The 11,372-nt window shown below is 36.3% G+C and overlaps 3 protein-coding genes across 5 annotated transcripts in view; all 3 read left to right on the top strand.

Annotated features, from left to right (window-relative positions):
• atcaya (ATCAY kinesin light chain interacting caytaxin a) overlaps positions 1-564 on the top strand; it is a 10,926-nt gene extending 10,362 nt beyond the window's left edge. For 2 of the 3 annotated variants that reach the window (XM_079890285.1, XM_079890286.1), the window contains one exon: positions 1-556. This exon is cut by the window's left edge and continues 98 nt beyond it. The gene's annotated coding sequence lies outside the window, so the exon portion shown is untranslated. The other variant, XM_079890284.1, reaches the window with a different exon arrangement.
• Positions 565-1,556: 992 nt separating this feature from the next.
• Positions 1,557-4,730, top strand: mibp (muscle-specific beta 1 integrin binding protein). The gene is made up of 8 exons (XM_079890953.1): positions 1,557-1,719; positions 2,484-2,574; positions 3,088-3,136; positions 3,303-3,477; positions 3,795-3,866; positions 3,949-4,055; positions 4,145-4,230; positions 4,327-4,730. The coding sequence occupies exons 1-7, from the start codon at positions 1,694-1,696 to the stop codon at positions 4,228-4,230; spliced, it is 606 nt and encodes a 201-aa protein (XP_079747079.1). The 5' UTR covers positions 1,557-1,693; the 3' UTR covers positions 4,327-4,730.
• A 1,875-nt stretch (positions 4,731-6,605) lies between these two features.
• Positions 6,606-10,376, top strand: loxl5a (lysyl oxidase-like 5a). Its single transcript, XM_079890927.1, has 7 exons — positions 6,606-7,250; positions 7,752-7,860; positions 7,941-8,072; positions 8,672-8,828; positions 8,933-9,028; positions 10,061-10,176; positions 10,270-10,376. Exons 1-7 carry the CDS (start codon positions 6,659-6,661, stop codon positions 10,343-10,345), a joined length of 1,278 nt encoding a protein of 425 aa, XP_079747053.1. The 5' UTR covers positions 6,606-6,658; the 3' UTR covers positions 10,346-10,376.
• The last annotated feature ends 996 nt before the right edge of the window (positions 10,377-11,372 follow it).

The raw sequence follows: 11,372 nt of genomic DNA, 5'->3' as shown, positions 1-11,372 counted from the left end.
GACGACGCAAAACTAGTTTCAGATCAGCAACAAAGCAGAAACTTGAATTGTAAGTACGCGGGTGAGAAGGCAAGCTGATCTCGCTTTCGTCTGCAAAGGCACAATAAAATAAAAAAAAGCATCTCGAAATCCACCAACAAATGGAACGACGCACAGAGAAACGTTGCTGTTTTCGGTATCAGGATGTACCATCATGCATTGTAGCCTCTTTGCAGTTAACGCTTTTTTAAATAGGCCGTGCTTTCTGAGAATGTCATGTGACCTGCCTTTAATCGACGGATGTGTCCGCTCAAGGATTTGATTGGTGGTGCATGTGCTTCTCTGTGTGTATGCGCTCAAATCGAATGTAACTTTAGTCCATTTCGCCAGTTCTGTTTGCCTGGAATCCTTTCTTGGATGTTTTTTGAACGTTTTAACCCCTTGTTTAATGAGCAGCTTTTGTAAATGATAAGTGCCAGTCATCTCTGAAAACATTTTGACATTAATGTATTCAGCAGTATTTTTATGTTGCCTTATGTTTGCTATGAAAAATTAAACATTCTGCTACGTGTACGCGAACAATATTGATTTGTTTGTGTCTTTTCTTTTGTCTATCTTTTTATTTTAATCACTGATCATGTGTTCTGAAAGCTAAATGTACAATTTTGACTTTACAGGGTAAAAACATTTCTTGCTTAAATTTAAAACAAAGGTGGGATATTACCTCTCAACTAATCCTATCAAACAAATCAACTTCCTGACTTCTACAAAGAATTGCGTAGAAGTCTTGCATCTAATCACAAGATAGTTATTTTCGTATTTCCATGATGTGACAGACTATTTATATGTGTGTATGTGACTATTATATCAGCAGTCTTTACGATGGAGTGGCCAGTCACACTCTTAGACCTAAATAAAAAATGACCCTCACTGTCATTTGGAAACGGGAAACATTACCTTTATTAACCATAATCTTTGACATAAGCTGATCTTTCACACCTGGATTTAGTAGTTCTAGTCAATAACATTCAAGTGCATATGAATTTTTAATTTTGATTATAAAAGACATGTATTATTAACTGTACCCACACACAATGCATGTGATTTTGCCCTTCATTTATTCTGACCCCTCACCTAAATATTTGAGAGTCCATTGAGGATATCCATAAACTGTCAGCATTTTGTGATAACATAAAACAGATAGAGCTAAATAAGTTTAAGAGACACTATCTTTGTCATATGATTTATAATATTGTATTATGTGGCATTTAACTGTAAACTTTCCTTACACTGTTGTTAATTTTAATATACGTTTAAAAAATGTGCTCTACAGTAGTAAAGAGAATCAACTAAAATGATTCAAAGGACTGCTGAAGGTACAGTTTGTTCTTGCTGATTTAGAAAAACAATATTTAAAAACTGTTCGCTTATTTATTCTAATCTGTTCCAATTCGTGGGAATTTATATGCTGAATCTGTTATATGAATGTTCTCTCTGAGTGATCCGCGATTGGTTTCCTAGCACTTTAGCCACGCCCCTTTCTATGACGCAAGACTTTGGTTATATGCCCACGTGCAACTTTGTTCCCCATTACGTACCAGTCAGTCACTACGGAGAACGGAGACAATATTGAAAATTTACCTTTTTAAGCTAACCTTTAATTTTAGGCGTTTTGCGGAGTTTAAATTGTAAAACTCAAACCAGATCGGATACAATGAAGTACATCATTGGAATAGGAGGGTAAGTGACTTTTTAGAGTTATATTATGAACAACTAGTTGTAATAGTTACAGTCCAGCCAGCCATGTGGCTTTTTGAAATTTTCAGTTAATATAATATACAGATAGTAATTTATTATATTATTGCCGTCTTTTATTCTCACTCATGCCGTGTTCGATGCGTGATTTCACAGGATCGCGAGCTTTGAAACGTTTGTTTATGTTTTGAGCGGGAGATTTAAATTCGTGAGCGCGCCGAAGTTTATGAATGTTTTATAACGGCTATTCGCGCCTTAATATATCTATTCATTTATTATTCTTGTATTGTTGTTGTGAATGTGTGTTAAGTAAATTAACAGTATTTTTATTCATTTTCTTTTTGAGGTTTCCTTTTTAATGTTGTTTGTGATTTTGTGTTTGTGCCCACCATTTGCTTTAAAACAAAGGACGAAATATTAAAGTAACAGTGACTTTAAAGACATTGAAAGTCACTTAAGTTTTTTATTTTGATTGATTTTTTTTTTTAAGCGTATAAAATAATTTAAGAGAGATTGAACATGAATTGCGTGTATTGAACACGCGGGTAAACAACAATGGTATCTTTTTTGTTGTTATGAGCCAACTGAGGAAACCATCCCGCCAAATTTATATGATTAAACTGGTAACATACACTATTAAATGAAAGATTATTATACTTTAAAAACAAGTTTAATCGTTTTGCTTTTTGACTTTATTTTTAACTCTATTATTATTTTTAAAATTTCTTTTGTTATTTACTCATTTTTAGTGTGACTAATGGTGGTAAAACCACCCTGACGGACAGGTTAATCAAAGCCTTACCAAACTGCTGTGTGGTTCACCAGGATGACTTTTTCAAGGTGAGTTCATCTAAATATAGGCTTAATATTGATATTTAATATTTCTGGTTAGGTTTCTGTCAGCTTTCTAAAAGTTACAGCTAAGGACTAAGAACCCTTGTAGTGTATCATTTTTGTTATTCAACAGTATGATACATTTTAATATTTAATTTGCTGTGCCATTTTAATTGTAGCTTTCTGTCTTGTCTGTTAGTAGTACTGCATACATGACTTAAATAAGAAGTAATGTTAACTTTAATATAATATATCCTTTAATGACTCTTTACATTTGATTTTCCTCTAATTAATTGACAAAACTTTAATTTGGTTACTTGTATAAGGCTGTGATAAGAGGCTCAGTGTATATGGCATGTTAGAACTCAAATGTGCTGATCCAAGATCAGTTTCCTCCCATCTATCAAGTTCTATTCATCAGGTCATGATGGCCGAGACCTGATTCTAGATCAGCAGTCTGGCTCTGTAATATACATGACGGCATTTGCTGCAGTGTTTTACCGGTCACTGTTATTTCAGCCGCCGGATCAGATAGCAGTCGGAGCGGATGGCTTTAAACAGTGGGATGGTAAGAATATATCGTAGGAGAGAATAACTCATTCTACGCATTGCCTCCCATAACAAAGATTGTAAAATGTCCCTCCCAACCCATTTTCATTCTCTCCAGTGTGGCTTTGCTAAATTAAAATTCAACGTTTGTGCTAGCGCTAAAATATTTTGTTCTGCTTTTGTAGTGATCACATCTTTGGATATGGAGGCCATGGTGAATACCATCAAGGGCTGGGAGGAGAACCCAGTTAAATTCGCCCGATCTCACGGCATCCAGTTGACCCCGGCCGCAGAAATGGACGACCCCGAGAGCCAAGTGCACATTCTCATCGTAGAAGGATTTCTACTGTACAACTACAAGTGAGTCACACAACTTTATGGTGGCCTGAACTGCATGAATTGAAAAGATTAGATTCTTGGGACATTTGATTACATATGCTCAGTGCATGTAAGGAGACATTAGGGTACACGACGTACACGCCAGTCATGTGACTCCCTGCGGGGGTGTAGATAAGGAGCCTGAGCTATTGGCGTGGAACTGGCATGTGCTGATTTCTAAACCAGCTGTGTAGAAGTACAGTAATCAGTAAATTACTTCCTTCGCAGTTACATTGACGGTGTTCACGTTAAAGCTGTGATCTTTTTATCTTGACGTTGATCTTTTTCTCCCTAAACAGGCCTTTGCTGGACGTCTTTGACAAGTCTTATTACATAAGCATCCCGTACGAGGAGTGCAAGAGGAGGAGAAGGTGTGATATAATTGCATACAAACACTCATGAATTGTGCTAAATATGAACAGTTTAAATAAATATATGTATTATTTATTTCAGTACAAGGCATTACACCGTTCCTGACCCTCCTGGACTGTTTGATGGTCACGTGTGGCCCATGTACCTCAAACACAGATATGACATGGAGAACTGCGGTCTGCCAATTGGTATGATATAGGTTCTTTACATTGAGTTTCAACAAAAACACACAATATTTTGGATAAATATTAATTTTGTGTCACATCTACTTCAACAGAATACTTGGATGGCTTGAAAACAAAAGACGAAATGTACAACCAGGTTTACGAAGACATCCACAATACACTTCTGAACCGCTTATAGGTGAGATGGCCAATCCATGTGATGTCAGGTGGAATTATTAATTGCATAAGTTTATGTGCCATAATAAAGGAACTTGTCTTGTTTTTTGTCTTTCAGCAGGAGCAGGCTGCCGCCCATCATCTGTACTATTTTGTAAATACGAATCTAACTTGAATTGTCCTGTTTTTTAAACCCGCAATTGTTGTAAATAGTTTGACTGGAATGTAATTTAAATACTTGTGGAGGAACTTTTTTTGCATTACCTCTTTAAGGAATGTTGTTGGTATCGGGAGCATTTTTACGAGTACATGAGCTCAGTATCAGTGTATCCCTACTTACCTCTTTAAGGACTGTCTCCATATTTTTAAGTTTTTTTTATTTAAGTTTTTTAATGTTTTTTGTGACTCTTTCAAAGCACTCCCTGGTGACCTTTATTTTTGAAATGGTGTTTACCACATAAAAATGAACTCCCAAAGCTTGATTGTTCATGTGAACCAATAAACATTGTGCTTTGACTTTTATATTTACGTTTGTCAAGTCTTTCCATTTTACATCCAAAATGACCATGTGTTATCGTACTCTTATTTAACTGTATAATGTCAATTCTACTTTTTGTTTAATTTATACATTTTTAATTCGGGTTCTTAAACTTTTCTTACCCAGATACTCAATCCAAGGTCTTCCTTTTATGAAAATGCTAGTGTTCATTGTAACACTTTAACTTTGACAATTTTAAGTGTATTTGGTGCTTTGTATATTTTGCCATGCCCTGGATATGTTGCTCATTGTGACTGACCATTTGCTTTTTTTATGTAAAATATTTCTAAAGGAATTTGTTTTAAAGTCAGATGAGGGGAAAACAGAATTAAGGTAATTGGTTTAAAGCTATCAAATACTATGAATATGTGCACTTAAACTGAATACTATGGTAGTATGATAAACAACAAGACCAGTAACTATTAAATAACCATTAACTAATGTCCATGGTTTTTTTTTCCCTTCTGAGGTCTTAAAAATGAAATGGTCTTAAAATGAAAACAAATCTCATTCTTTGGATAATTTATTTTCTTCCAAATTAGCTTGCATTAAACTCATGGGTTATTTTCATAAAGATATAACCTTTAAATGTATATGGTGATCTCCACAATCAGCTTTTCCGCTCCAACACAAGTTCCAGCTTGGCTCTAAAATGTATCGCTCTGTGTAATAAAGCCTATGCTTAACTTCAACTTGTGTGAAAACAAACATTGTCTAGACATTTTCCTGAATAAACCCTTAGCTCATGCTTTAAAGTCCGTGTTGAATGTGCCTATGTGCTTTTCAATAGTGTCCCTTTCTCATAGGACAAATGCCTACACATTCACTTCAAATATCTGTGCAATGAAATAAGTGGAAGGGGAAAGTGAAGACATTCATCGCTATTAAGAGCAATTGTCGTCATTAGACGATTTGAATGGTTTAAACATTTCGTGGGGCAGATTTTCTTGTGATAATGGCATGACTACATTCATAATATTTCACTTAATGTATTGACAAAGGTAGTCATTTTGTTTAAATTATGCCAATAATAAACCTTTATGCAATTAAATAAAAGGTCTAAAATATTAAATATATAAATATATTTTGCTCCCTCTAGTGGCAAAAACTGAGATATTCAATAATCTGCAATGAAGAAAGACTACAAACCAAATAGTCTATGGGCCTTTTTTAAACTTAATTATAGTTGTTATACTTGTTTTTGTCAACTAACTTCATATCTCCTATTAAAGTGGCACCACATTTCCCATTTGTGGCAACACTTTACAATTAGGTTCATTAGTTAAAACTACATTAGTTAGCATGAACTAATAATGAACTGGATTTATACAGCATTTAGTAATATTTCTTCATGTTAATTTCAACATTTACTAATACTTTATTAAAATCTTGTTAACATTAGTTAATGCACTGTGAACTAACATGAACAAACAATAAACAGCTTTATTTTTATTAACTAACATTAACAAAGATTAATAAATACAGTAACAAATGTATTGTTCATGTTAGTTAATACATGAACCTTATTGTAAAGTGTTACCCCATTTGTAAAAGTGTGGTGTGCCTTTTGGTGTCTATATGAAACTTTCAAGAGGAAAAAGTGGGAAAGTTTGGAGAGAGAAACGCCTCCAATGCACCACCTTCATACTGACCTCTTGTTTAAAAGCTTTGGGGAGCACAAAGTGCCACACTTTCTACTGCATCCTGGTCCAATAACTTTGAAATGAAGAAATACTCATTTATTCTCTTCTTCTACCTGAGCGTCCTAGTGTGTTTTAGCATCGCGCAGCGTAATGGACCCTGGAGACACAAGATTAAGTGGGAAACTAACGGACAGGTTTACAGTTTACAGGGCTCCGGTTCTCAATATCACACACCTGTTTCTGGAAAACATACAAGATTCTTATTGACGATGCCAACAGGCAGGATTTTCATGGGACGTTTTGCCAATGGGATGCACACAGTTGGGCATGTGGTCCATTCAGAGCACAGTCCTGGTATGGATGCAAGACACTACATGATGTCTGGTCGTACATCTCCTATGAAGGATAATCAGTTGTCTTTGAATGCAAAAAGATCTGCACTTTCTTCAGATGAAGCACTGCGGACCCCAACTGAAAAACCTACACTGGCACCTGTGAAAGCTTCAAGGGCACCAGGACACCATAACATACTTCCCAAAACCCCAAAACGAACATCACCCACTATCAATATTGAGGAGAATCCGCTAACTCTACTTTCCACTTCGACTGGGAGTAAAACTGCTAATAATTCTAAACTTCCATCAAGAACCAATTCAGCTTCACCTTCGGCATATGTTAATAACAGACATACGGAAAATTCTCGCTTCCAGGTTGAGGAAAGAGGAGGAGAAATTATTGGTGAACCAACGAATCCTCATATAAACAGCAGAAACTCTTTCTACTTTAATATGCTCCCGTATGGAAGTGCCAATAGATTTCCTCACAGAGAAACGGGTCAGGGTACAAGGTATTTCCATAATGGTAAAACAACATTTTGAACTTTTTAGTCAATGTGCGAATTTTACCTTGTCTTTCGACTTGGCTGTCGACTGTCTTTAAAGTAAGACGTTTTCGCGGCGCGAGCTGATGTCGATCTCGCGTCTTTTTGGCGCCCACTGTTGGCCAGAAATCAGCATTTTAAAACACAAACGGTATATTTAACCAATAGAGTATGATGTTAACTTATAAGTAAAGTGATAAATGGCAATTTACTTGTCATGGTTTCTCAATATTGTGTCCAATCCCGATGAAAAATGATCTTTCCGCGTAGCCTACTGTTGCTATGATTACCTCAGGCGAACTTGACTTTTTTTTATAGGCTACTGAAAAGTTGTTCAGATACCTTGATTAAACTTTTGATATGACAAACGACCTCATTTATTTGTCATAGACAGCACTGAGATTAAATGTTGAGGCTACATTAGGTTTCTAAACTGCATTTGAATATATATAACTTATTAAATATTAAATACAATTTTCCAGGACTGCCTGATCTCATTCCTGATCCATACTATATCCAAGCTGCATCTTATATCCAGAGAGTGCAGATGTACACATTAAGATGTGCTGCAGAAGAAGACTGTCTCTCCAGGTATACTGACTCGAACCATAGCAGCAAAAAATACAACTTTTCTTGACCATTTTAAATGAATATTTGCCTTTTCCCTCAAGTTCAGCGTACGGTGCGAGGGACCTTGATTACAGAGTGCTTCTCCGATTTCCTCAGAGGGTCAAAAATCAAGGCACAGCAGATTTTCTCCCTGTGAAACCACATCATCTGTGGGAATGGCACAGCTGCCATCAGTAGGTTCCTGACAACTTGATGATCTAATCTAGAACGTTGTACTTACATGTATGCATATTTGTTAAAGTCCCCCTGTAGTCAATCATTTTATCCCTTAAAACTCATCTTTGATCACCAGAATTACATATTTAATTTTTTTCCCTTGAAATAAATGTATTCATGCCTTAAAATATCTTGAATGTAACTCTACCCCCCTGCCTCAATGAATATGCAAATGAGCCCCGCCTCCACTCACTCACTCAGCTCAGAGATCCACTGGTTGACGATCACACGTTGATCTGATTGGTTACAAGGTATTTTTGTGTTTTTGAGACTGTCTTTGGTCCACTGCAGTTTTAAGGAGAAAATACTCAGCAATGGTGTCGACTTATGAATTTACACATGGTTTGTCTTAAAGCATATTAAAAACACCACATAGACATATAAACAACATTAAAAGCTGGATTTTCACCACAGGGGGACTTTAAATGCTTTGCGGTTTTTTTGACCTTGGCGTTACTAGCTACAGAAACTCAAAGTATAGTTAAAAATGACTCTTCTATTAATTTCTTGATAACAAAATGATTATTTTACTATATTACTTTGTTTTCATCCTAAGACATTATCACAGCATGGATGCCTTCAGCAATTACGACCTCCTGGACGCCTCCACGGGCAGAAAGGTGGCTGAGGGTCATAAAGCCAGTTTCTGTCTGGAGGACACCAGCTGTGATCCAGGTGTGAGGAGAAGATACGCCTGCACTGCTCACACACAGGTGCGGAGAATAATGTCACTCATGTCAATGCAAAATGTCTTATTTTTTCCACAATTTAGCTGTTTTATCAGCCAGTTTAGAAGGTTTTGTCTTTGTTGGAGCAGGGATTGAGCCCAGGCTGTTATGACACCTACCATGCCAACATCGACTGTCAGTGGATTGATGTTACCGATGTTTCTCCTGGAGATTATATTCTAAAGGTGAGTCATTGGATTAGTTAGGGGCCGTTTACACAACAACTTTTTCAACTAAAACAAAAACGGAAAACTTTTGGCTGTTCATTTAGACGACAATGGAGTTTTGGGGGCCTGAAAACGCAAACTATACCGTTATTGCCTCCGTGTAAACTACAACAACGCGAATTTGTGAAAACGGTGACGTTATGCATATTACATGTGCAGACACTGAGTCAAAAATTTGCGCCCGAAATTTTCGCACGTTAAAAAATAAATACGACCTTATGTTGTTTCAATCACGTTTACACACTGTCTCCGAAACTTTCGTCCGTCATATAAATATTCGGATTGGGTTAAATTTTCGGCGATTTTCGCATCCGTAGCAAGCATTTTGAGAGGTATTTTGACAATTCAGAGCCACTGTACAAGTGAACGCCAAAATCCAGAACTGTTCAGGATAAATTGGTACACAGGAATTGGTGGTCTTCTTTTTAATATATGGCTCCAGTATCGCTAGCAAAGCATCAAACTGAGCCACTGACATCCTGTAGTAAACCTTGAATCGCTCGGGATAATCCCGCAACGAACTCTCCTTCCTCTCTACGCAATCTCAGGATTGGATGGTCCTAATTTTTCCTCTTTCTTTTTCTCTTTTTAAGAAGAGAGAGGACAACAAAACCATCCTCACTGCTTGAAGACACCATTTTGTATTATGTACGAATTTTTGCGCAACGGATTAATTAATACCCTTCGGACGAATTTTTAGGATGACGAATACCAAAATACGCAAACAAAAATTTCGGGCTCACTGTGCAAGGACCTTTAGTGTTTCTTTATAAAGTGATATCGCCATCTACTGGCCTGGCAGAAGAATACAGCATTTTTAATCGTTTTCACAGATCCGTGTGAAAGGGGATTGTTTTGACTATGTTGTCTGTACGCGTAAAATGCAAAGGAAAAAAAAATTTTTTTTTAGTTCATCGTTGTCATGTAAAGGTACCCTAAGTTATACCAAAAGTTAGAGACATGTTTTGAAACCATGTGAACCACTGACAGGTGACCGTGAACCCAGGTTTCCAGGTGCAAGAGTCTGACTTCTCCAATAACGTTGTTAGATGTGACATCAGATACACGGGGTCGTACGTCCAGGCACACAACTGCAGAATCACAGGGTGAGTTTAAAGTAGGAGTGGAATCAGAAATCTTATTAAAACTGCTGACGCATTAATGATGTTTATTTATTTCACAGATACTGATCCATCCAGTACTTCATCCAAAACCTCCAGAGCTGAAATCAACCAAAGTCACATTGCATTATGGATCGACTGGGCATTAACTTGACTTATTTTTATTTATCTAGATTTATGTTCTCGACAGACTCTTTTAGCAAAGTGACTGTGACATATTTGGTAAAGCTAAACATAATGCTAATAAAATCTTTTTTATTAACCTTTGTCATTCATGAAAAGTTCATGTTCCATTTATTATTTCTTTCATCATATTTTTATTTTGTTTTTATTTCTGTAATTTGGTGTAATTTCCCACTGCAACACTCAAATTAAAGTTTTAGTAAACATCAAGTAAATGACATTCATAGTTTCAGTCAAAGAAGATTAATAAAATACTAGTGTTTCACAAAGGTGTACAGCATAAAAACATGTATAAAGCAAGGGCAGATTTTTATAGTCCACTCATAAATCGATTTTACTACTAGTTTATGTTTTTTTAACCACTGGTTCATATACATATGTGATCTTCTGAAGTATTTCTGGTCATGGCTCATTTGAAAATGGGTCTATGGGGTCAAATCAACACAGCCAGACATCAGAGTCATAAAAGTTCAGTTTGCTCAAGATCTCCAAACATGCTGAGAGTGCAACAACGTCCCGGAAACATGCCTATCTGTCCGAACGTTTAAAATAACACGAGAAAGAGGAATTCCAGTGTGGAATTTGTGGACAGAGAAACATTCATATGTGAGAAGGAATCTCCATCCTTGTTGACAATGGAGAAGACTTCTTTTGGAAGTTTTAAAATGAGCAAAATGTGATTATAATTCTGTGTTTGTGGAAATTTGATTCAAATGTGTTTTGTAGATTGCAATTTTCAAGAGTAGTTAAAAACACAAGGTGGTGACTGTAAATCATAGACAATGTACTCATTGAGAAGTGTTAGTTTTAGGGAAAACCGACACATTCTGATGGTGAATGATGTTTAGAGAAGTGAAGAAAATGTCTGACGAATGCTGGTATGCTTAATTCAGACAACTAATCCATTACCTAGTCTGTAAAATTGTTAATGTTCATGATTAGAAGTTACAGGAGCCAGTGTGTTTCCAGTTCAGATGAAACTTGAGTAATTCTTTCCA

The sequence above is a fragment of the Squalius cephalus genome, assembly GCF_949319135.1.
Source record: "Squalius cephalus genome assembly, chromosome: 13".
In the NCBI taxonomy this organism is placed as follows: domain Eukaryota; kingdom Metazoa; phylum Chordata; class Actinopteri; order Cypriniformes; family Leuciscidae; genus Squalius; species Squalius cephalus.
Note: the sequence above shows the minus strand (reverse complement) of the source record. Positions and strands in the feature narration are given on the sequence as shown.

Excerpts from the sequence above, each read along its gene's own strand:
- mibp (XM_079890953.1), top strand. The coding sequence starts at position 1,694 with ATGAAGTACATCATTGGAATAGGAGG. Across the intron at positions 1,720-2,483 it reads TACATCATTGGAATAGGAGG|TGTGACTAATGGTGGTAAAA; the intron begins GTAAGTGACTTT and ends ACTCATTTTTAG. Across the intron at positions 3,137-3,302 it reads TGGCTTTAAACAGTGGGATG|TGATCACATCTTTGGATATG; the intron begins GTAAGAATATAT and ends CTGCTTTTGTAG.
- loxl5a (XM_079890927.1), top strand. The coding sequence starts at position 6,659 with ATGCCAACAGGCAGGATTTTCATGGGACGTTTTGCCAATGGGATGCAC. Across the intron at positions 7,861-7,940 it reads GAAGAAGACTGTCTCTCCAG|TTCAGCGTACGGTGCGAGGG; the intron begins GTATACTGACTC and ends TTTTCCCTCAAG. Across the intron at positions 10,177-10,269 it reads CACAACTGCAGAATCACAGG|TACTTCATCCAAAACCTCCA; the intron begins GTGAGTTTAAAG and ends TGATCCATCCAG.